At 38.5% G+C, this 26253-nt stretch overlaps 1 protein-coding gene across 1 annotated transcript in view; it reads left to right on the forward strand.

Annotated features, from left to right (window-relative positions):
* Window positions 1–26253, forward strand: part of LOC123871604 (probable chitinase 10) — a 107937-nt gene that overhangs the window by 77983 nt on the left and 3701 nt on the right. The window contains exons 6-16 of the mRNA XM_045915496.1: window positions 3785–3908; window positions 4731–4912; window positions 5555–5682; window positions 12397–12521; window positions 13125–13238; window positions 14763–14965; window positions 19783–20000; window positions 21344–21498; window positions 22532–22703; window positions 23294–23410; window positions 25620–25755. Coding sequence (XP_045771452.1) covers window positions 3785–3908; window positions 4731–4912; window positions 5555–5682; window positions 12397–12521; window positions 13125–13238; window positions 14763–14965; window positions 19783–20000; window positions 21344–21498; window positions 22532–22703; window positions 23294–23410; window positions 25620–25755 — 1674 coding nt within the window. The remainder of the gene's footprint in view (window positions 1–3784; window positions 3909–4730; window positions 4913–5554; window positions 5683–12396; window positions 12522–13124; window positions 13239–14762; window positions 14966–19782; window positions 20001–21343; window positions 21499–22531; window positions 22704–23293; window positions 23411–25619; window positions 25756–26253) is intronic.

Consider the following 26253-nt stretch of genomic DNA (forward strand, 5'->3'; position numbering starts at 1 on the left):
AATCTTTGGAACGGCTGAACCGATTTTGACGGGATTTTCACAGACAAGTAGAGAATTGACCAGGGAGTAACATAGGCTACTTTTTTAACGGACTTTCAAAAAGGGAGTTGTGTTTTTCTACCTATGTACACCCAAATCTCCGAGATTTCAGAACCGATTTGCGTCATTTCTTTTTTAATCGATAGAGGAACTTTGCGACATCGTTTCATAAAAAATTTGGAGACCAACTCCTCAATCCTGATGCTGCAGGGGATCTAACCAATCCACGCGGGCGAAGCTGCGGGCATCAGCTAGTACCTACAAAATATTTAAGTACAATTATTTGTTACAAATCTGTGTCGCTACCTAAATGATGCTATATCATATCATAATATTTATCATCTAAAGTAAACGCACCTCTCAAATAAAACCAAAACAACAAAAGTTACGAAATCCAAGCAAACCTAACCCTTTTTATTAATTCACAGAACGAAGGCGAACAAACAAAATATCTGGTATACCGTTAAAACAAATAGAAGTTACCATCAACCCTTTTAATGTAATCTCTTTTAATTATATACTAACTGATGCCCGCAGCTTCGCCCGCGTGGATTTAGGTTTCTAAAAAAAGTAGCCTATGTTACTCCCTGGTCAATCCTCTACTTGTCTGTGAAAATCCTGTCTAAATCGGTTCAGCCGTTCCGAAGATTAGCCCGTTCAAACAGACAGATAGACAGACAAAAATTTTAAAAACGTGTGATTCAGTTATAGTATCGTTCAAATAACCATATGACTTTAATATACGGTAGTTATTTCGAAATTACAGACAGACACTCCAATTTTATTTATTAAGTATCGAGTATAGATATTACTTATGGCCCGGCTACATTGACGAGAAACGCCGCTGAAAAACGCGTTAATTGCCGTTAGACGATTTTTACCCCAATTTAATTGGCATTGGACGTTAATTGTTCAAGTGTGGCCACTGAGTTTAACGCGTAGTTATGGCGTTGTTGGGCATTGACGTTAACCTTAATGTGGCCCGAGCATTAGAATATACCTAATACCACTGACCTTTTGTATAATGTAAAGTGATATAAGATATGATTCACACGACCTTGACATTTATATTACAAGAGATGTTTGAACAATTTTTACAGTTTTTGTTAGTAGATATTTATTATAATCATGACCTCATAGTGAAGTTCAGTTTAGTTTATACCGAGACAAAAGGTTTTACTCAAAAGGTGCTCTAATCTCCAAAAAAAATATAAATTTTCAAAAAAATTTACATCACATCCCACTGCTGGGCAAATCACATAAGTTTTTAAAAGGAAATTCTAGAGGTATCTAACCGATAATCACTAATCATTATGGCTTTTTTGTGACACCATGGCCAACCGTGATTGTCTTTTATGACAATACTATCCAGACAATACTCGTGTTTTTATACTATTTTGTTATACAAAAATACGCGTTTTTTGATACCCACATAATAAATAAGAATGTTTGTTTATTTGATGGTTTGTTGTTCCTTCAATCACGCTGCAACGCAACGGAAATACGGATCGACGTATTTTTTAACCCCCGACCCAAAAAGGGGGTGTTATAAGTCTGACGTGTGTATCTGTGTATCTGTCGCATCTTAGCTCCTAAACTAATAAAGCGATTTTAATTTAGTTTTTTTTTTGTTTGAAAGGTGGCATGATCGAGTGTTCTTAGCTATAATCGAAGAAAATCGGTTCAGCCGTTTGAAAGTTATCAGCTCTTTTCTAGTTTTCTTAGAGGCTTTTGTGTCGGGGGTTTTTTAAATTTTGAGTTATTTCATAGATATAGTTAACAATACGAAAAATCAAAGGGTTCCCACTGGATTTTTAAAACTGACATCTACGCTGATGAAGTCGAGGGTATCAGCTAGTGAAACAATATTTTGGAAAGGGTACTTATGTCAATGATTTAGGTATCTTGTGGGTAAGGCAGTTTGGCTAAACTGTTAAATTTTCACATAGTTTCCCATAAACTCAAGGTTTAGGAGCAGTGAACGTTCTAACAATCAGACAGTGAATGGATGATAAATTCTTCCAGTTAAGTTAAATTGAGGTATATTTGTCTAACGTTCGAAATATTAATGATTTTATCCGTAAAGTAGGTAATTCGTGCCTGTAAAATATCGTGGAGGCAATAAATCATTCAGATTATGAAGAAATAACGCCAGCAGACTCGGGTAGTATGCTTAAACGAGATTAGGTTTCTATGATACAATTTCAAAATATTTTGCTATGTATAAAGTACGTAGGTGACTTCGTCTGTGTTGGTGTTAGCTGGCGGGCGTGTTTTGCCTTTTTGGAGTGTTTTTTTTTTGTTAAAACAGACTGGAAAGCGCTCTAAGGGGGTGCCGTGCGTGTGTCGGCGAGCGCCGGTACAGACGGGGTCCATACTTGTATAGTTTAACTAACTTGTTACAAATAACTACAAACTTGACATTGGCTAATCTCTGTAAAGCCAGACGAGAGAAAAAAAAAGTACGTAGGTATTAATCGATGATTCTCGCGCCTTCATCCGCGTGGATATGGGTTTTTAAAAAACCGCGTGAACACTACCAAATTTAGGATTTAGTAATCATTTGCGGAAACAGATTTATCGTAGGATTTAAATGTTTAACTCCAAACACCCCCGGAGTCCTTGAATGTTACTCCGAAAACAAAGCCCCCACCCCGTCCCTCGAGAATGAAGGCTTTGACTGTAAACATACCCCGTTGACGTAGTGATAATACAGCAATTATTATTTTCCTTTGCATAATTATAGGCAAAGTAGAGGATGCCCGCGACTTCGCCTTCGCGATTTAAGTATTTTAAGATCCCGTGGGAACTGTTTGATTTTCCGGTATAAAAAGTTGACTATGTCAATTACAGGAACGCAAGCTACCTCGGTACCTTTCATACAAATCGGTTAAGCAGATGGGTTTTTGGGAATCCTGTGGGAACTCTTTGATTTTACGGGATAAAAAATGCCTATGTCCTTCCCCAAGATACTTCCCCAAACTTATAACACCCCTTTTTATTGGGTCGGGGGGACGCGAGTTCTCTATTTGATTGCCATTATCTAGATTTTAGGTTATCTTCAACCATCTTGCTCTCAAAAATACTTGATCACAATTTTCGGTAACAAAAGCAACACGAATAAAGCAGCTAGGTATGTAAGTAACCTAGGCATTAACCGAACCACTTTGTCCTTGCTACATTTAGAGGGGCCTTTCTAAAATTCCTTCACAAATAATAATGTCCCCGCTCGTTGGACTGCAATTATTTTCGCATTAGGTCAAAATCTTGTTCACTTATGTGCCTATAAATCATTGTTCAGTGTAAACCATAGCGTAACCATATACCTACTTAAATAGTTCGCGACAGGTCCATATGACAATCGGGGTATGAGGCGGGAGGACGCCTCGAACGTCCACATGTCACTATCACACTTCACACTTAATAATATTATAAAGGCGAAAGTTTGTATGTGTGTGTGTGTGTGTGTGTGTGTGTGTGTGTGTGTGTGTGTGTGTGTGTGTGTGTTTGTTACTCCTTCACGCAAAAACCACTGGTCGGATTTGGCTGAAATTCAGAATGGAGATAGATAATATCCTGGATTAGCACATAGGCTACTTTTTAACCCGGAAAATCAAAGAGTTCCCACGGGATTTAGAAAAACCTAAATCCACGCGGACGAAGTCGCGGGCGTCAGCTAGTATTTGAATAAACCTATAAACTTTTGATTTAATTTAAAAAAAAAAATATTATCACTTGTCCACAGAACTCCGTGAAGCGTTCGAAGCAGAAGCCCAAGAAGTCAAGAAGCCACGACTTCTGCTCACTGCGGCCGTGCCAGTGGGGCCTGATAACATCAAGAGTGGATACGACGTACCAGCTGTGGCTAGGTAAGCTGTTTACTACTATCTGTAAACGCTTCTACTGCTCCAAACAGAAGCGTAAGAAGTCAATAAGCTGCGTCTTTTGCTCACTACGGCGTGCCAGTGGGACCTGATAACGTCAAGAGTGGATACGATGTACCAGCTGTGGCTAGGTAAGCTGTTCTACTACTATCTGTAAACGCTTCTACTCCTCGAAGCAGAAGCATAAGAAGTCAAGAAGCATGGCACATCACTGTTGCATTACCTGTAGGATCTGATAACATAAAGACGTGATATCAGATCCTACAGGTGCTTCAGTGAAGATACGATCAAACGACATATCAGCTGTGGCTAAGCCTCCTCACTATAAGAGGTTAGCCGTCATTTAAAACTCTAGTTTTTATCATCGTTAAAACTTCCCATAAAAGTCCACAGCTGGACAAAGATCTCTTGAAAGAATGCCCGCAAAATGATAAGGAGCCAACGGAAAATATGGTTAGTGAAAATTTCCTCATACCAAAACGGCAAAAACCACACAATATTAATGTCATAAAAATCAGTCTCCTCCTTGAATGAGAAGGGTGTAAGGTCTTAGTCCACTATTTTTATGCAACTATTTAAAGACATCGACACTAACTTTGATGTATTGAAATGATTACTCACAAGTCACAGTGAATGAGTTTGTTGTAGGCTCTTCTCAGACCTAGGCGCGTTTGAAACCCTCGTAGCTTTAGTTTTAAGTTTACGTAATTAATTAATCACCATTAATTCATTATCTTACAAATTCAATGATTATTAAAAATCAAAATGTGTACAAAGAATAAATGATTTGACTATTTTTTCCAACAGCTACCTAGACTTCATCAACGTAATGGCGTACGATTTCCACGGCAAATGGGAGAGAGAAACCGGCCATAACGCACCACTCTACGCACCTTCCTCCGACTCAGAATACAGGAAACAGCTCTCAGTGGACCACGCTGCCCACCTGTGGGCCAAACTTGGAGCTCCTAAAGAAAAACTTATCATTGGTTAGTAGATCTTGAATCCATTACAGCCTTCTTACTAGTTATGTGAAAATGAAAGTTTAGAGCCTCAATAGCTCAACGGTTGAGGAGCGGACTGAATTCCGAAAGGTTGGTGGTTCAAATCCCACCCGTTGCACTATTGTCGTACTAGCACAAACTGAAAGCTTAGTGCGAGGGGAAAGGGGAATATTAGTTAAAAGTGCGGTTCACCTTTAAAATAAGGAATAAAATCATACTTTTGAAATGATTTGACAACGACAAAATTTGACACATAAGAGGGGTGATATAAGTTTGACGTGTGTATCTGTGTATCTGTCTGTGGTATCGTAGCTCCTAAACTAATGAACCGATTTTAATTCAGTTTTTTTTGTTAAAAAGGTGGCTTGATCGAGAGTGTTCTTAGCTATAATCCAAGAAAATCGGTTCAGCCGTTTGAAAGTTATCAGCTCTTTTCTAGTTACGTTAACCTTCACTTGTCGGGGTGTTATAAATTTTTAATTTACACTTGTTATTTATTTAATATTCCGATGAGAACCTTATGATTCTTTGGAAAGCACTGGGTAGCGCGCTAGAGTTATGAAATATGTGTCTTATGAAATCTATATAAAGTTATATGAAACATTGTAAGAATGATGTGTATTCCAGGTATGCCGACCTACGGACGGACCTTTACCCTGTCCAACATGAACAGGTTCAAGCCGAATTCCCCGGCCAGCGGGGGCGGCAAGGCTGGAGAATATACAAAGGAGGCTGGCTTCCTTGCGTATTATGAGGTAAGACATAACATCATTAACATACTCATACACTTTTATTTCCATTCGCCCGTGAGTCAGGTCGTCGTTGTCTTTATCAATATTTACTTCTATTGTACTGAACTTAGGTATCTTGCATTGCAGGGACTTTGCCGTGGGTTTTTAACCAACCCCTTTAACTTTTTTTAAAAAGAATATTATCATGCTAATCATGACTAATACTCCCCTTTCCCCTCCAATTAAGGGTAAAGCTTGTGCCAGGAGTGGGTACGACAATAGTGCAACGGGTGGGGTTTGAACCGCCGATCTTTCGGAAATCAGTCCGATCCTCGACCGTTGAGCTATCGAGGCGCACGTGACGCTTACTGCTACTATCAGCGCCAAATGGTTTATCACCAAGTTACTTAAAAAGGTCGGCAATAGCAAGTCCAGCGTATTTATATTAGCAGAGGTCAGAGCACCAACAACAACGATTTTAAACTAAATTCCCAGCCAGGGAAGCAAGGGAGTACACAAAGAAGGTCGTTTTCCTCGCGTATTACCAGGTGATTTTAATTAAAAATTATTGCCACGTTCATTTGGCAGCACGTTTACAATTCGTCGTTAAGACTTTCTGCTTATTGGTTGTAGCTTACGATGTCTACATCTATTTTTTGGGTTTTAACTCCACAATTCCAGATAAAAATCTTTATTTCGATTATTCGGAATGTTTTTTACCTGATGAAAACATTTTCAGCCATTTAAATAAAGGTACTTCTAGTTATGTAATCGACAAACATCTAGCAAGAAAGAAAAAACGGGATAAAGGTACCTGGGAATGTCTAAACTACAATTTTGTCTCGAAAACTTCATTGACTTTCTAGTATTGTCTCGATAAATAGCTTAGAACTTTGTAGGTAGACATACACAATATAAAGTGATCGCAAACGGGATTACACTACCCATATAAGCTTCAATGTATGATTTGAGTTTGTCAATATTAATTGATGTAATGGTGATATTTTTTAGAACTATCAATGCTGTTAATGTAACTCATTTCCAAACCTTATAATAATTATAATTTCCACAGCCGACAGTCTAATGTCCTTTCCGATTTTCCACCAACCAATTGAATTTTGACCAATTTCAGTCACCCATCCAGTTACGGATTTGAGCCAACGACGTTGTACCCCAGTGAAACTCACAGACCATAACGTTCCTAGTACGAGTATGGGTCCGCGTAATTTAACGTCGTTTTTTGTTATGCGATCACCTTTACAGCTTTAAGGCAGCTTTTATTGTTCCTTCGTGTATGTTTAGGTTTGAAATGAGACAGTTTGTAGTTGGGTCGCGTTCGCTATATTTCACCGTTATGTCATTTTTAGTGTAACTACAAACTAAGTGTGTCGAGTTATAACAAGATTTTGCGTTAGAATGTCATTGTTCAAGGTCTTATCTAAATGATTTAATATTAGCATATTATAGTAAACATTGAGGATAAATTTCAAGAATAATTTCCATAACTTTATAATAATAATAATAATAATAATAAGTTTCTTTATTAGGGTAAAAACCCAAAAACAAAAATGTACAAAAATGAAATAATATTACATAATAATAATAATATTATTTAAATTAAATTCAAAATAGCACACTGAAGGTGAGCAATTTTGAGCTATTTTCTGTTTGAATCTCGATGCATCAACCTCCAATGAGCTATTATTGGACTGCGTAGGTCCTGGCCTACCACCTGGAGGATGCTGTTATCAGAGCCACGCAATCTTTCCCAGAAGGAAGATATCCGCGTCCTGATAACAGCAAAGAAATCGGGCATTCCCGCCTCGGCGAACATGCTCGATGCGCTGCAGTATCTTGGAAGCTTCATAAGGATGCGGTATGCATCATTATATTGCACCCTTATGGTGCTAAAGGACGCCCTCTTGTACCGGTACCATAACTGACAGGTATAAAAACACTGGCAGTAAGCCCTGAAGAGGGTGCCCTTTACTTCTTTACTGCATTTAGAAAATCTGCGCGCGAGCATGTTGCACCGAACCGACAATGCCCGCCTTTCTCGCTCCATGTCAAGATCGTCCTTACAATCGTCAGTGACGATGTGGCCAAGATATTTGAACTGCCTAACAACCCGAACCGCTGTCCCGTCCAAAAACACTTCGGGAATCCTCTCCGGACCCTTCCCTGCTTTAAAAATCATCATTTCAGTCTTCAAGACATTGTACTTCAGTCCGTGAGATTTAGCATAATTCTCACAGACTGACAGTAACTTTCTGAGACCTTTGACCGACGGGCTAAGGAGCACCATGTCGTCCGCATAGCTCAGGTTGTTAAAACAAACACCATCGATATGGCAGCCGACTCCAGTGCTCCTCAGGCCGCCGATCAGGTCATTGACGTACACATTAAAAAGATCCGGAGAGGTCAGTCCGCCCTGACGAACCCCGCACTCTGATCTGTAGGCATCAGAGGTCGTGTCGCCCCACCTTACGTGATTTGTTTGTCCCCCGTACCAGTATCTCAACACCTCTACCACTGATTTAGGGACACCTGAGCCGCGCAATTTGCTCCAGAGGATTTCATAATTCACTAGATCAAAAGCGCGGCTCAGATCCAAAAAGCAAGCGTAAACTGACGTGTTACGGCTGACATAATAGTCAACCGTGTGCTTGAGGCTGACGATGGCAGAGTCTGTTGAGACACCGGGACGGAAGCCAAACTGTGCGTCATCTATACACACCCTCTGCAGCAGTTCGGGCTGCAACAGGCGCTCAAACACCTTGCCCACTATGGTGCCCAGAGAAATAGGCCTATAGTTGTTAGACGAGCCCAAGTCTCCTGTTTTGCACTTGACGATGGGCACGACTACTGTTTTCATGAGAGGATCAGGAAGGTATGCATGCTTCACACATAAATTGTAAAGCACACATAGCTTGGACCATAGGACTTCACCCGCATATAGAATGTGCTCTATACTAAGATCGTCATGGCCAGGAGACTTGCCTCGCTTCATTCCACGTACTGCCTTGGCTACATCGTCGACTGTGAACTGCACCACTGGTTGCGCAGCAACGACAGGGCGAGTTGGCGTCTGCGGGCTTTGAGCTGACATCGAGTGTATTTTGAACTTCGAGGCGAATAATTCTGCTATTTCTCTGGGCTCCTGCAAGCCATCCACGGATACAGGCAGGCTTTGTTTGTGCTGCAATTTTTTTTGTTGCAGTCCAAAATTTCGGAAAATTTTTCTCTCTTCTATACATAGCTAGTATGTCCATCTTAATCATTTCCTCATTACGAACACACCATTTCACTTTATTTTTAAATACTTTTCTACTGCCCACCATTCTGTCATATATATACCCCGTGGACGGCTTGCCAGTCACTAACCAGCATTTATAATCAAGGCGAGCCACTCGGTGACTCTCCCTGACATGGAGGTTCCATCCGGTTACAGGCTTACGATTTTTATTTATGGAAGGACGCACATTTGAACATTTAACGGCACATACTTGTAAAACATTAATAATCCTATCATAATATTCGTCAATATTTTTAAAACAGTCGTCACTATCGCAACTTACACAACTACTACACATATTTATACAACGTATACATTCATACATATTCACCTTCTCAAGTTCACACTTACAGTATTCGTAGTAACCATCTATTTGACTAGCATTTCTGCTCCCCCAACGTATCTTATAATTATGAGTCAGTGCCCGGCTCTCGCTTGGGTTTAGACCACCACTGAGGTCGATCTTACACTCTACGCACAATGGCAGGTGGTCGGACGTGTACACTCCGTACATAACATCGACAGACACAATAGTGTCGCGCGCCGCCTGAGTCGTAACGCAATGGTCCAACCACCTACGAGAGCCGTGCGCGTCACTAACAAACGTATGTGTGTCCGAGTTTATACCTAACACGTCAATGTCCGCACATAAAAGTTCTTGCTCTTCACAAAAAGTCAATAATTGAATTCCAAAGTTGGCACTAGGGTGAGCATTATAATCACCTAAAATATAAACTAGTGGAATGTCATTTTCCTCGATTATGGCACTCACCCGCGCCAGGCAGTCTGTAAATTCGGGAACGTTATCCTGCTTATAGTATGTCATCGGATAATATAATTTGTAAACATCGTTAGGGCTTAGCAAAAAGTCTAGTGAGGTTTAAAATGACGAAATATTGTAAACGATGATATATCGCAATATATTATGTATATTATTTTTGATAGTTTAACCTATCCTTCCATTGAATCGTGAATTTACGGGTAATGATTACCCAAACACAAGGTGTGCGCCGATTGGTTTATCTTTTGACAGTGATTAGGACAATGAGTCGTTTAACCAATCTCTAAGTACCAACATCACAATTTACACTTTATTTAAATTTTATAAGTGTGTGTGTGAATGTGTGTGTGTATTTGTTACCCTTTCACACAAAAACTAATAGGCAATTTGGCTTAAAGGAATGAAAATAGATTATATCTTGGATTAACGCATAGGCTAATTTTATCCTGGAAAATCAAAAAGTTCCTACAGGATTTCACAAAACCTAATATCCACGCGAACTTAGTCGCGGGCATCAACCTATTGAATATAAAATGAAGGAATGACATCCCTAGGACAAGCCCGAACTGCAAAATTTCACCTTGCGGTTATTTCCACAGAATTTTGTGACATCCAATTGTATGAAGCGAGCATTTTTTCGCGAGTGCGTGCGGCTCTATATAAATTCCATTTGTCACAGAATTCTGGGGAAAAAACGTACAGTGGGAGCTTACCTTTAGCTCTAGAACTAAGTGTGCGTAAAATAATGATTTTCTTCATGATGAGTACATTAAGAGTGGGGTGCTCCAGCACACCATGTAGGGTTGTAGGGTAGCCCCGCAATCAATTTGCACACGTATAAACCGTACAAAATAATCTGGTGCTTATACTATAATTGTCGTAACGGAAAAGATCTCGGATTTTGAAAATCGCAGACTTTGCCTATCTACAAGTTGTACGAACTCCAGTGCAATGGCATGGGTGTCTATGCTGCCGCGCAATTCGTTCGTCAGTCAAACTTCCGTTTTGCGTGATGATGACTTTAGAAATATTAAGCACTATGCGCAGACACATCTTCTCCAACAATTCTCATCTAAAAGTAAAAAAATAATCGTAAAACCTCAGTGTAAACGTGTCATCGCCATCTTTAAGAGATTACAGCCCTGTCTAATAACAAACTGACTAACTGACAAGATCTGTAATGTCAAGGTCAAAGACCGGATAAAAGCGCTGAGCTTTTTCTTATTCGCAATTTACGGACCACTTAATGAGTAGTTAAATTTATGACACGTTTTATGATCTGGCTTTGAACCTCAGTGAACGCAATTTGCGAAATGGATTTTTACCTTTGGTAAGTGTTTAACAGGGCTCTCTCCGTCACTTACTCATACAATCGTAGTTTCAATTTCATTTGAATATTAAGCAACCAAAGTCCATTGCAGTGACATTTTGCAGACATATTCTAGAAACTTATATCTGCGCCTGTGATGTTTTAGAATTTTCTAAAAATATGTAGTTTTAAAATTACAGGGGCTCAAAGATTTGTATGTGAATTTTTAAGACCGCGTAACTTAAAACCGAATATTTAACAGATATCTGGAAAACCACAGGCTTAGATATTAGTTTCTAGAATATGTCTGCAAAATTTCATGGACTTTGGTTGCTTAATATTCAAATGAAATTGGAACTACGTTTGTATGGAGCGAGTGACGGAGAGACCCCTCTTAACTGAAAATAGCACAGCTATAAAATGCTAACGATTTCGAAGAACGAAGGAAAGCCTATAAATAGGTATATTGCTTCCACAAAGACCCTGTTCCTTTTTTTTTTTTTTTCTCTCGTCTGGCTTTACAAAGATTAACCAATGTCAAGTTTGTAGTTACATATTTGTAACAAGTAACAAGTTAGATAAACTATGCAAGTATGGACCCCATCTGTGCCGGCGCTCGCCGACATACGCACGGCACCCCCTTAGAGCGCTTTCCAGTCAGTTTTAACAAAAAAAAAACACTCCAAAAAGGCAGAGCACGCCCGCCAGCTAACACCACACAGACGAAGTCCTACCCTGTTCCTTCCAATACTAAAAAACTGATCAAGTCCGAGACGGACTCGCACCCGAAGGGTTCCGTACCATCGTAGATACAAGAAATTACACGTTTTAATTTTTTTTTGTGATAATTTCAATGACCTCCCTGACGCAGTGGTCTTATTAGTGGGAGGTCCCAGTTTCGGGGTTTGGAATTTAGAATTTCTAAATATCTGGTTTGGTCTGGTGGGAGACTTCGGCCGTGGCTAGTTACCACTCTGCCGGCAAAGCCGTGCCGCTAAGCGATTTAACGTTCCGATAGATACGATGCCGTGTAGAAACCAAAGGGGTATGGGATTAATGGAAACTGCCAAACCCCTCCCAGGTTAGCCGCTTTCCATCTTAGACTGCATCATCACTTACCGCCAGGAGAGATAACAGTCAAGGGCTAACTTGTATAAGAATAAAAAAAAGATATTTCAAACGTAATACTTATTTTTTTTTTAATTACCTATAGACTAGCGCTTGGCTACAATCAGACCCGCTAGCAAGTGATGATGCAACCAGATGGAGCGCGCTTGCCTAGAAGATGCCTATTCACTCTGGACTTGAAATACCCATGAGAATTAATCAGTATGTTTTTCTATTCTTTCTAAGATATGTGAAATACTAAAAAACGGCGGAGCCTACGTTTGGGATGACGAGATGAAGGTACCATACGCAGTCCACGGCGACCAGTGGATCGGATTTGACGACGAAAAGTCTATTAGGAATAAGATGAGGTGAGTTTAGGTCTATTTTACTTGATGTATTTACGCTTCCTTACAATCTATCGGTTTTTAGCGTTTTTACCGAAATGGTAAACAAGTTTGTTCAGGCATTTAAAAGCTATGGTAGAATTTTTTGGTCAGTCGTGCAGTCGTCTAAAAAGGAACCCTTACTTTCAGTAACTATTTAATTGTATTATTAGTAACTACTTAAACCAAACCAAAAATCTTATTTTTTTTGCGAAAGGGACGGGGGATGTTGAAATTTGCACGTGCATTTATTAGATCACAAGTGTAAATTAAAAATTTATAACACCCCCGACAAGTGAAGGTTACAGTAACTAGAAAAGAGCTGATAACTTTCAAACGGCTGAACCGATTTTCTTAGATTATAGCTAAGAACACTCTCGATCAAGCCACCTTTCAAACAAAAAATAAATAAATTAAAATTAGCTTAGGAGCTACGATGCCACAGACAGATACACAGATACACACGTCAAACTTATGACACCCCTGTTTTTGGGTCAGGGGTTAAAAATGGCGTAGATATCATAAAATGAAAGGGCTTCATTTGCAGTTTCTGTTGATCTATTTTTATTTATTTAATTTTTGTTTTAGATGGATCAAAGACAACGGGTTTGGAGGTGCTATGGTGTGGACGGTAGACATGGATGACTTCACCGGCGACGTGTGTGGAGGAAACGTCAAATACCCTCTCATTGGAGCTATGAGGTACGGCCAGTCTGTTTTAAACCAGAATTCCTTTCTATACCTATTTTACGTTACATGTATAAATTATGTAAAAAAAAACCAGTACCTACCTACCTACCTACCTACCTACCTACCTACCTACCTACCTACCTACCTACCTATGTAACTACGTACTATGTGCTAGATTTGATTCTCTCTGATATATAGAATGAAACTTTCCACCCATAACTTCCCACCCATAACTTTTACCAATTAAGTATGATATGAGCTGGTAATCTATTTTCGATGTCTAAAGGTATACAGAAAAAATATGATGTACGAAATATCACGAAAACTACTATAGTTTTTATGAAAATTCCTTGTACCAAATCTTTAGTGAATAGTTACAATAAACCCTCTCAATTTACGAGTTTCAAGCAATTTTCTGTTATTTGAGTGGATTCAGAAAAGAATTTCACCCTAATCTACATCTGTGTGCTTAGTATGAGATTTTTCGTCTCCTCAACGTTGATAGAATTCGAGTGTCGAAACACACTGTCGGTTTCTCGTTATTCTGTGGTAGAACGATGAAGGAGGAACAAGGTCGTCATGTTCCTGAGCAAACTCTTCAAAATATATTTGATTAGCTTATGCTCGCGACTTTATTCGCATGGACTACACCTCTATTTTCTTTAGGGGATTGAATTTTCAAAAACCATATCTTACTACGTAGTAATAGCTGCATGCCAAATTGTAGCCTGATCAGTCATTCACGTTTTCTGAAATAGAAAAATGTTTATTCTAACTCATTCCAAATTTTATTTTCCTTTTTTATGAGTATTTAGAAGATAAAAAATCGAGAAACAGTCTTTCGATCGTCGAATTTAATCAACGTTGGTGAGATATACTTAATATCTCATGCTAAGCCCTGAAGAGAAAGAACGAAATGGTTCGTAAACATTTCGTCTGGAAAGTTAATGGAGTGAGCGAATCAAAATTTACTTTTATCACGAGAATTTCCCTCAGGGCGCACTGAACTGTTCCCAACTTCAAATGATATGTTGTTGATACAATAACGTTGGATTTTATTTTTCATAATTGCAAAATTTATACTTTCACTGGCTGTTATTTGCTTCTTCGCTTTAACAGTTTTATTTATCCTACTATGTTATTTGTGAGACTTTTAATTAACCTTTTGCAGGTTCTGTACCCATATCCTATTGCTAAGCCTCCGCTCTCCGTCCGTCCGTCTGTCCGTCTGTTTATCAACGGGATGTATCTCGTGAACCGTAATAGGTAGAGAGTTGAGATTTTCACTCAGTTTGTATTTCTAATGCCGCTATAGCAACAAGTAATAAAAATTTCAAAATGGCCGGCATAAAAATTAAAAAAAAGAGTCTGACTTGCACTTGACTGATTTTTGAAAGTCTTGAACTTTAATTTGAAAATCCTTTCTTAGCGGATATCTACGTCATAATAGATCTACCTAGTAGTTTGAGTTGCGCGTTGAATGTTGATAGATCAGTCAGTCAGTTATTTTGTAAATAATATGAGTTTCTTCAACAGGGAAGAACTTCGCGGTATATCCCGTGGGAAGGACGCGAAGGACATCGACTGGGCGTCCGTAGCAGGCACCATCGTCATCGAGGAAGAGACGGAGAAGCCTGAGCCCATCAAGATCAGCCTGTCCGAAGTGCTCGGCAAAATCAAAAAACCCACCAAGATCAATCGGATCATTAAGAACAACAACGCAGCTCTCGACAAATCCAGTAAGTATTTTGAAGTGTTTGAAGTGAAGCTTCTTACCGTACGTTTAAGAGACCTAATTCACAATAACAGTGATAACTTAAAATTAAAAAAAACCCCGACAAAATGTGGCATCGTAGCTCCTAAACTAATGAACCGATTTTAATTTAGTTTTTTTTGTTTGAAAGGTGGCTTGATCGAGAGTGTTCTTAGCTATAATCCAAGAAAATCAGTTCAGCTGTTTGAAAGTTATCAGCTCTTTTCTAGTTACTGTAACCTTCACTTGTCGGGGGTGTTATAAATCTTTAATTTACAGTTGTTTAGTGAGAAGTTCGCTTTTAACTGTGATTTCACCAACAAGTGAAATTTTCGAGTAGATGGAATCAGACTAATCTGATCTCCATACTTTTTTATAAAAGTTATTTGTTCAAAAAAGATCTACAATATTCTTAATATTACTTACTCGCCAAACTGGTGGGCCAGATGTATATACTACTTGTATGGCAGTTTTTTTAAACCCATATCCCTATGAGGTTACAAAATGCCATCATACCTGATGAACTCTAACTCGCGTAGTGGTTTTGTCAGTAGGATAGTGTGTTATTGTTAGAAAAAACTACAAAAACTTTCTTACCATTCTTATTCATTACCAGTATGTTTAAAGAAGAATTTAACTTTCACCAACTACTTATAGCAAGAAAGTTTTTTGACATTACCACACCTAATATCAAATGCTATCAAAATATAATTTAGGTGAAACTTTGTACATTTACATTCGTATATCAAATAACAGCATGCGAAAACTTTCTCTACACTATTTTCATAGCAATTGGCACGTTACCCAATGTTATCTAATCGTATTTTTGAGTAATTACATATTTCTATTTAGTTACATTTAGTCTGTCAGTTAGCCCGTTATACTGAGCTAGACTGATAGACGGACAATATGAGTATCCAGCAAGACGCGGAGACGCTAGAATTATTTCTGGAGGCACTAAATGGATCACTATAGTTTGAAACGTTGCCGACGATAAAAACAAGTATAAAACATTGATTAACCTATCAGTTCATTTAACATTGCCACAACAGTATTTACCAATAGTATATTAAACTGCCTGACGTTTAAACAGATTAAACCACACTCCACAAAACAAACAGCTAAACTTCAAACAGCAATAAATCAGTAACATAGTGACAGAATCCATGTTTAACACTATCACATCCATGTCCCGTTAAACCAGTGGCTTGCATAATAATAAATAACACATGCTCCACGGCTTTGTTTTCATAAATTTACATTTTCCACGCAAAACTCCAGCATGGTATGTACGTGACACTAAAAGCGACCGATCTTAAAAAGGGGTGTTACAAGGGTCACTTTTAGGCCCTCAGGTTTTCCCAACTGCCAAGAATGGCTGCGAACAACGAACGCTCGCGACATAGTTACTAAAAGTTTTAGACATCGAGTGCTTTCAAGTTGAAGCCCTTAAAACAACCAGAATACTGAAACTCATGAATTTGTAGAGCAACCTTCTTTTTTAGGGTTTCGTACCTCAATAGTCAAAAAGGAACCATTATACTTCGTAGTCCGCCTGTCTATGTATCCAGTTAAGTACTTATAAAACTTGTTTACTATTGGACCTTTAAACAAATTATGCTACTACTATCAACGCAATAAAAAAAACAGCCATTTATGCCACATATTTTGACACTTGCCAGTAAGTAAAACTCCAGCATCGTATGTACGTGACACTAAAAGCGACCGATCTTAAAAAGGGGGCGTTACAAGGGTCACATTTAGGCCCTCAGGTTTTCCCAACTGCCAAGAATGGCTGCAAACAACGACCGCTCGCGACATAGTTACTAAAAGTTTTAGACATCGAGTGCTTTCAAGAACCCATGAATTTTTAGGGTTCCGTACCTCTAAAGGTAAAAAAAACTCTTATAGGATCACTTCGTCACATGTGTGTCTGTCAAGACTCTTTTTCTCGGAAACGCGTGGTACCAAGTTACTTAAATCTACTGCCTCTTGGACCTGTAAAAAAAATTCTAAGTCAACGCAGTTAGAAAATGCGGCCATATCAGCCACATATTTTGACACACGTAAAAAGAATAGAATCTTTTTATATGAATGAATTTTTACAAGTACTTTTGAATCGTCAGAAAAAGTCAAAACCTACAGGGTACTTGCCGTTGATCTAGAATAATGAATGGCAAAAAGCAAGGTTTCACAGCACAAATAAAAGAAAAAATCCAATTAAGTAATTTGTAGATAAATCCCATAAAAAACTTTTTTGCGACTATAAACTTACATTTTAGTGGCGATAATTTACGTAACAAATGATTACACGTATCTTCCAAGGGACGGAACCCTCCGTGCACAAATCCACCTCGGACTTGGCTGGCTTTTTGCGGGTAGAGAAGGCTCTCCAAGTATTTGGTACATTTTGATACAAAGTTTACGAGAGTCGAAGTTTAGGACCAGGTTTATGACATTAAGTGGCACTCTTACAAGTGCTATCATGTTTTATTCCGTCTTAAAGAGATGTTAGTAATAAAAACCTGAAAGCCTCAATAGCTCAACCGGTAGAGGAGTGGACTGAAAACCGAAAGGTCGACGGTTCAAACCCCGCCCGTTGCACTATTGTCGTACCTACTCCTAGCACAAGCCTGACGCTTAGTTGGAGAGGAAAGGGGAATATTAGTCATTTAACATGGCTAATATTCTTTTTTTTTAAAAAAAAACAATGTTTTGTAGATATCTTCCAATGTTATCGGGTATTCCTTCTGAAGTGTGTCTGATAGAGTTATGATAGTATACATATTTTTAACCCCCGACCCAAAAAGAGGGGTGTTATAAGTTTGACGTGTGTATCTGTGTATCTGTTTGTGGCATCGTAGCTCCTAAAATAATGAACCGATTTTAATTTACTTTTTTTATGAAAGGTGGCGAGATTGATCGAGAGTGTTCTTAGCTATAATGCAAGAAAATCAATTCGGCCGTTTGAAATTTATCAGTTCTTTTCTAGTTACTTGTAACCTTCACTTGTCGGGGGTTATATAAATTTTTAATTTACACTTGTCTTTTTATAATATAAGTACATAATCTATCTTCCTTAAAATATATTGAAATCAATTTTTTAAGTAACGTCATTCTTGTCGATAAACCCACAACACATTGTTGATTTGTCCTTCAATTAACGCAAGAAGCAACGCATCGACCTGATTTTACGCATGGGTGTGTCAAAGACTTGGAGAGTGACATCACACTAATATGTGTGTGTGTGTGTGTGTGTGTGTATGTTTGTTACTCCTTCACGCAAAAACTAATGGACGGATTGGGCTGAAATTTAGAATGGAGATAGATTATACCCTGGATTAGCACATAGGCTACTTTTTATCCCGGAAAATCAAAGAGTTCCCACGGGAATTTTAAAAAACCTACATCCACGCGAACGAAGTCGCGGGTATCAGCTAGTAGGCTACTATTAATGAATATCAAAGAGTTCCCACGGGATTTTATTAAACCTATAGCCACGCGGCTGAAATCAGCGGCATCGTCTGGTTTACGATATTCTTAACTCCTACTTTTATAAAACTTGGCGTTATTTGAGATCCCTGCCAGTTAGAAAATATTATATCACGATATTGTATAATATTTTAGGAGAATGTTACGCTTAGATACATTTACATAGCTAAAGGAATTTTATTATTTTTAACGACCGTTCTCGAAATTGAATTTAACAATGAGAAATCCGATGAATGTTATATTAATGTCACAGTGATTGATCGAATTTAACAGGGCTCTCTCCGTCACTCGTTTCATACAATCGTAGTTCCAATTTCATTTGAATATTAAGCAACCAAAGTCCATGAAATTTTGCAGATATATTCTAGAAACTAATATCTGTGTCTGTGGTGTTTTAGATTTTTCTAAAAATATCTAGTTTTAAAATTACAGGGGCTCAAAGATTTGTATGTAAATTTTTAAGACCGCGTAACTTTGAAACCGAATATTTTAACAGAAATCTGGAAAACCGCAGACATAGATATTAGTTTCTAGAATATGTCTGCAAAATTTCATGGACTTCGGTTGTTTAATATTCAAATGAAATTGGAACTACGATTGTATGAAACGAGTGACGGAGAGAGCCCTGTGAATATAATATCTCTTGGTGTCGTCGATAGATTTTATTAGATAATAAACGACATTTTGAACAAAGGAATATGAAAGGAATTCTTAGTAAGAAATTAATAAGTAATATGTCAATTCCGTGAATCCATCAAACATTATTGACTTTTTATGTATGCGAACATTCAGGGATGTTAGCTTTTTGTAATCAGAATTAAGTTAACGCTATATGATAACTTTTCAATTTGAGTTAACTGAGCATGTTTTGAAATAACTTTACCTAACTACCATAATAGCGATAATTTTGTTGGTGGTTAAGACTTTGATATCCTGTTCGGGGGTCTAAAGTTTGATCCCTCGCACATTTCTCGAACTTTTCAAAGTTATGCTTATGTGAATTTTAAAATACTTTCAAAAAGCAGGAGGTTCTCAACAACAATGTTGTCAAAGGTGTGCGAAATCTGTAAATCCTCACTTGACCAGTGTGGTGGTCTAAAGCCTTCTGTGAGACCCTTCTGATCTAAACTCGTCCTCAGTAGTAGACTTAGGATAAGTTGAGATGATTATGAATATGAGGAGCCACAACGAAAGCCTGGAGTCAATAAAAAATTGTAAATTAACCAAACGGTGACCTCCCACTTACAAAATTCACAGCACAAAACCCTGTCAAGAGATCACCAAAAACTAAAATCCTTTATCTTATTTCAGGACGCGACCCCTACATCCTCTGCTATCTGACCTCCTGGTCAGCAAAGAGGCCCAGCGCTGGTCGGTTCACGCCAGAAAACATAGACCCCACACTCTGCACCCACGTTATATACGCCTTTGCCACTCTTAAAGACCATAAACTTGCTGAAGGCGACGAAAAGGATGCTGATATGTACGATAAGGTGGTCGCTTTGAGGGAGAAGAACCCTAACTTGAAGGTAAGTAACTATGACAGCTGATATTGCCTTTCCTATACTGTTTAGTGCACCTGCACCAAACTGGGCGTGTGAAGCGACAGGGGTGCGGGGAGCCAAGTCTCCGTACATGTTGCGCGTGCCACCATTCTCGGTTGAACGGACGGACAAAAATACAATATTACTTAGTTAAGCGACAGTGAATTATATTAATTTAATTATACCAAAGGAGATAGTCTTCATTATACACAAGGTGCATCATCACAAGTTTTGGTCCTTCGAACCGGATTTGAACCAGTGACAGTGAAAGAAGAATACTAATCATAGACAGACAAGTAAATTGAAAATTTGACATACTCTAAAAAGCTAGAGAGCAAAATACACCGACAGACAGACAAAATAACCATTCCACTTGTATAAGTTCTACCGCATATCTATGGACAAAGCAGTGATATCCTAGTGAAAGACATCTGCCTCCTATTGGGAAGGTCGGGGGTTCAATCCCGGGCACGCACCCCTAACTTTTCGAGTTAAATTTCCTTGAAATCTGTTTTATCTCTTAAAAGCTTTTAAAAGGTTTTTTTTTGGCTTATTATCTGTTTATACTCCATCAATTTGTGAGGTCTGGTTTCTTGACACATGGCACATCTTTTCCTTATAATATCCGAGCCATCTCGACCTGTCGGCGGCATAGTGCAGAAAAATGTGGAGGGGTGTGCCGAATGTGGTGCTGATTTGATTTTCCCAACGGCCTTACAATATAGGGCTATGACCGGTGAATCAAGCTCAAGCAAATAAAACTGAAAAAATTAAATTAAAAGCTAAGTTACAAAGCTCAGTCAGACAAGACTCGACCATTGTCTGGCGACCGACAATGCACTGTGAAGATGTCTAGTGCCAATCAGTCTGAGATGAACTGAATGTCTCGAGAGTTGAGACCAGCTAACGTAGGTACTAGGTACTCTAGGACTGTCTGGGTTATGTAAATTTATTTAGTTATTAGTTAATGAAATATTAGGGTTAGTAGACAGAGAAAATTCAAAGAAAGTTTTGAAACCCATATTTTATAATTTTTAGAAAAATTTGGAACCTATATTTATTGATTTTTTTTTATATTTCCTGCAAAATACATCAGGAACGTCCGCCATTTTTCAAGTTATGTCCACAAAAATAGGAAGGTATTCCACCTGAGCATAGCCGGGGCGTTTCAAATCATCATCATAATAATATTATCAACCGACGTCCACTGCTGGACATAATTCTCTTGTAGGGACTTCCACGTTGAGTCTTGCGCCGCCTGAATCCAGCGGCTTCCTGCAACTCGTTTGATCGTCTGTCAGCTAGTAATACAATAACCCTTTTACCAGGTACTACTCGCCATCGGCGGCTGGGCGTTCGGCTCCACCCCGTTCAAAGAGCTGACATCCAACGTGTTCCGTATGAACCAGTTCGTATATGAAGCCATCGAGTTCCTCAGAGACTACCAATTCAATGGCCTTGACATCGACTGGGAGTACCCACGGTAAGAACCATAATAAGGGCATATTTTTCTAATAGGGTCTTGGACTGTAGTAATAAAATGCTGTGATAAACTGTTTTTTTTTTTCTTTTTTTTTTCTTTTATAATGAATTCTAGTCCCATAAACTACCACTATACAAAATATCACATCATTTTATTACAGTCCAAGACCTTATATTATTACAGCTAGCAAAAACTTAGCGCTATTATTTGTACTACCGAAACACTATCCAATACTAATAACCATTTTCAGTATATGTACTTGTGGTTTTAGTGATTCCAAACCCGCAATGTATAGCGTACAAAACTCGGGTCAATGCCGCGCCTACGATGCGGCATTGACTTGGGGCGCCGTTCTACGCAACGTTCGTTGACCTCTAGCGTCAGTCAGGTGTTTTATGAATGATAAACAAATTGCAAAAACCTTCTCGGATAAACGCGTCGACTTCCCCAACTTTAGATAATAAGTTAGCTTTTTCACTCGTATTTCATTGTCAGTTCGCGCTAGCAAGGTCGTATGGGCCGTATATAGTAGTGCACCTCTCACAGAATTCAGCGAGAAGCTACTTTTTTACCTTTCAGGTAAACTAAGAAAGACTAAAGTAGGTATACTAAGAATGCTAAGTGACGTAAGAGGTTAAGTAATCTCTAAGTATAAAGGCAAAGGACCTTTCTCCGTAAGTAACACTGGCATACCTCTGGGTTTTAGAATCTCTTTAGTATAAAGTATTTTACTGGAAAATGGGTACAAGTTTCTCCCATCTCGGAATATCTAAAGATGTTTCTGTAGAGACAAATGTTATTGTAGAAAGTATGACACTCTGCAACTCGAGTATATTATAGTACGACATATCTTATCGTATCGTAGCTTTTGCAATCCCATTATTGTATTTGGGCTGCTGGTCTCTAAAATCTAGAGTTGGACAGACGGACAGACAGACAGATAACGAAGTGATCCTAGGGTTCCGTTTTTCTTTTTGAGGTAAGGAACCCTAATTAAACCTATATTTTAATATATTTTTTTGTATTTGAATAGTGGCGCGGACGATCGCGCGGCGTTCGTCTCACTCCTCAAGGAATTGCGCTTAGCCTTCGAAGGTGAAGCCAAGACATCCGGACAACCCCGTCTCCTGCTCTCCGCCGCAGTACCAGCCTCGTTTGAAGCCATCGCCGCCGGCTACGATGTTCCTGAAATCTCTAAATACTTGGTACGCAATCTTTTAACTACTAAATAGGACTGTTTATATTCTATCCAGTTAATTAAGCAGTTGTTTAGTCAATGAAACAATGTCGGTCTTCTTTATACCAAATTTCATTTAATTTCATATAAATAGGTTAAATGGAATGTCCTTTAAGAATCCCGTGGGAACTCTGATTTCCGGGATAAAAGTTAGCCTTGTCCGTCCCAAGGATATAAGCTAACTCTGTACTAAACGTCAAAATCAGGGCCCAGTTTAAGAAATTAGTAATAGTACCGACTACCTAATTTGTGAGTAGGTACTCATTATTTTGACTAATTTCTTTAACTGAACACTTTCAAGTAAAGATTTTTATGTAATCCTGTGAAGAATACTGCCATTGTCGTAATTAGAATGCCATAAGCCTACTTTGTCGTATTCATTTACAAATTGCGAAAAACCAAATTAAAGAATTTCGCGGGCGGACCCGTGTTATGCACCTTAAATATGGATTAGACACAGCCCACAGGCCTTACCTAATGAGCGCCACCACACCCAGTCCTCAGCCTCCATAACAAATTACCATTGATGTTATGGTTTAATGACGTCACGATTTCCAGGACTACATAAACGTGATGACGTATGACTTCCACGGGCAGTGGGAGCGCCAGGTCGGCCACAACAGTCCCCTGTTCCCCCTGGAGAGTGCGACCAGTTATCAGAAGAAACTCACCGTGGTAAGTGAAGAACAAGTTCGCTTTACCTACTTTGTTATACAAAAATAACTTGTGAGCTAGGGCCAAGCCACATCTAGTGTAAAAAGTTTCTGGATTCAGCTTTTTTTAACTGTGATACTCCATTTTTAGGGTTCCGTACCCGAAGAGTGCAAACGGGACCTTGTTACTGAACCTCCGCTGTCTGTCCGTCCGTCTATCTGTCTGTCAGCGGATTGTATGTCATGAACCGTACTTATTACCTTACTTAATAGGTAGAGAGTTGTAATTTTCATAGAGTGTGTAGGTATTTCTATTGTCTCTTTTACAACAAATTTAAAAAAAAACCTGATGATTAAAATGATGCTGCAGTTCGTGCTGCAGTTAGACACGGTTGTTTATACAGCATATTAATTTATAAATCACTAGCGACCCGCCCCGGCTTCGCACGGGTGAATTACTTTTATTCTATGGAAAAGTGGTTATAATGGCTAAAATATAAATGTTTGGTTTATACTATCGCGGACTTTTTTGTAGGCATTATTGAGTTCTACAACTTTTCTATAGATGTCAACCATACATCTCTAACCACTTAGGCAGCGTTCGCGAGAATCGTTTACGTACGGCAGTTTTTTCGACGCCTTACTCCACAATTTTCACTACCACGAAAAATCCTATCTATTTTCCGGGATAAAATATAGCCTATACGGATTCGGAAGAATCCCTCTAAGTAATGGTAAAAGAAATTTTGAAATCGGTCCAGTAGTTTTTGAGCCTATTCAATACAAACATACAAAAATACAAAAATACAAAGGTTTCCTCTTTATAATATTAGTATAGATATTATACTTAATATGACAAAATGTAGTACCAAATATCCATATAAAGTTGGTGCCATAGATTCTTTCGATGTCTCTGCTAGTTGAGAAACATTCAAGTGGTCTTACAAGTTCACATGCTTTTAAAGAGTTCATTTGCGCAATCAGCTGTTTGCAGGGTTGTCACATTGGAGTTTTGAACAAATTCTGTAAATCCTCATACCTCCCACTTGTATCACGCTACGAGATTCCTAATTTTTCGGTACATTTGCACATCGGTCCTAACCTCCTCAAAGGTAACCTCAGCCCTGCAAGATTGTACTAACACCTTGTATATTATGTGGGAAGACCCTAGTTTTTAATAGCTCCGCGCGTTAAAGTTTTTCTATCAGTTGCTTCCTTGTTATTTTTCTCTGTTACTCTAAGCGCCTGCAGTTTACTGAGCAGTAAATTCTACAGCAAATTGTGTTTCCTAAACAGTTATATTTTACTTGAAATAGGTTTCCTTGCAGGTGGTAAAACTAGTAACTATGTCCTAACTTTTAATTTCTAACAAAGTTTGGTTAGGTGCAGGAAAATAATAAAACAGTAGGTACCTACGCTGATACTTTATGAAATGAACTTTAAGTAAGGCACCTATTCTGAGTTTAAATTAAAGTTTTTTTTTTCACTTTTTTTAACCCCCGACCCAAAAAGAGGGGTGTTATAAGTTTGACGTGTGTATCTGTGTATCTGTCTGTGGCATCGTAGCTCCTAAACTAATGAACCGATTTGAATTTAGTTTTTTTTGTTTGAAAGGTGGTTTCATCGAGAGTGTTCTTAGCTATTGTCCAAGAAAATCGGTTTAGCCGTTTGAAAGTTATCAGCTTTTTTCTAGTTACTGTAACCTTCACTTGTCGGGGGTGTTATAAATTTTTAATTTACACTTGTGAACTGAAAATTTTTAATAAGAGTCTTGCACGTCATAAAACTACAAGCTCTATTTTCACTACGTGACTTACATACATTTATAAAAGTCGGGGCGGGTGAAGTTGTTACCAAAAACGGTAAAACAATGTATTTAGAACACTAGCAAAAACTTAGCGCTATTATTATACTAACTCAAACCCAATCCAGTGCCAATAACCACTTGCATTATGTAGTATATTTTTTCGAATCCGCAATATATAGCAAAAAAAACTCGGGGCCAATGACCCAGGACGAGGCATTGATTCCGCGGGATCTATCTACGCAACGATCAGCGTCAGTCAGATGTTTTATTTGCGAATTTTCAAAAAATACAAGATATTTTTTGTAGTATCTTACCAGTAATTACTATCAGTAGGTAGTTAGGTATGATTTATCTTTGTTTTTGGTAGACTTTTAATAACGCTGTGATATTTTTCGCTTATATTTAAGTATCTTTTCTCTTACAGGATTATTCAGCTCGCGAATGGGTACGCCAAGGCGCCCCTAAAGAGAAATTGCTGATAGGTATGCCGACCTACGGGCGATCGTTCACCCTGATAAACGAGACACAGTTCGATATCGGCGCTCCTGCTTCTGGCGGTGGTGAGTTTAAAGCCTTAATAAATAAATGAGTTCCATTTATTTAGATACTTTCAGGTTTAAAAGAAAATAAAATATCCTTAATCGTCTCACTATAACCACTAAGCCTAACCTTAGGCCCGTTATCCACCCAAGCGGAGCAGAGAGGAGATGCAAACAGTCAACTAAACCTTTTTTACCCGACTGCGGCAAAGCCAAAAGGAAGGGTTATGATTTTAGCGGTCTATGTATGTATGTATGTATGTGGGTATGTATGTTTGTATCCAGATTCTGTGTGTTCCACCGTAGCGCCTAAACTTCTAGGTCGATTTTGATGAATGAGGTGTCAACCGATTCGTCATAAAGGTCCGGGTGACATAGGCTACACTTTATACGAAAAAATAAATAATTAACCTAACGGATGTTACATGAAAAAAAGTGGGGGCCTCCAAAAATTTTTTTTTTTTGCTAATGAATCGAGTGGGATGACAAATGATACACAACATTCAAATATACCTACAA

The sequence above is a fragment of the Maniola jurtina genome, chromosome 14, assembly GCF_905333055.1.
Source record: "Maniola jurtina chromosome 14, ilManJurt1.1, whole genome shotgun sequence".
Taxonomy (NCBI): domain Eukaryota; kingdom Metazoa; phylum Arthropoda; class Insecta; order Lepidoptera; family Nymphalidae; genus Maniola; species Maniola jurtina.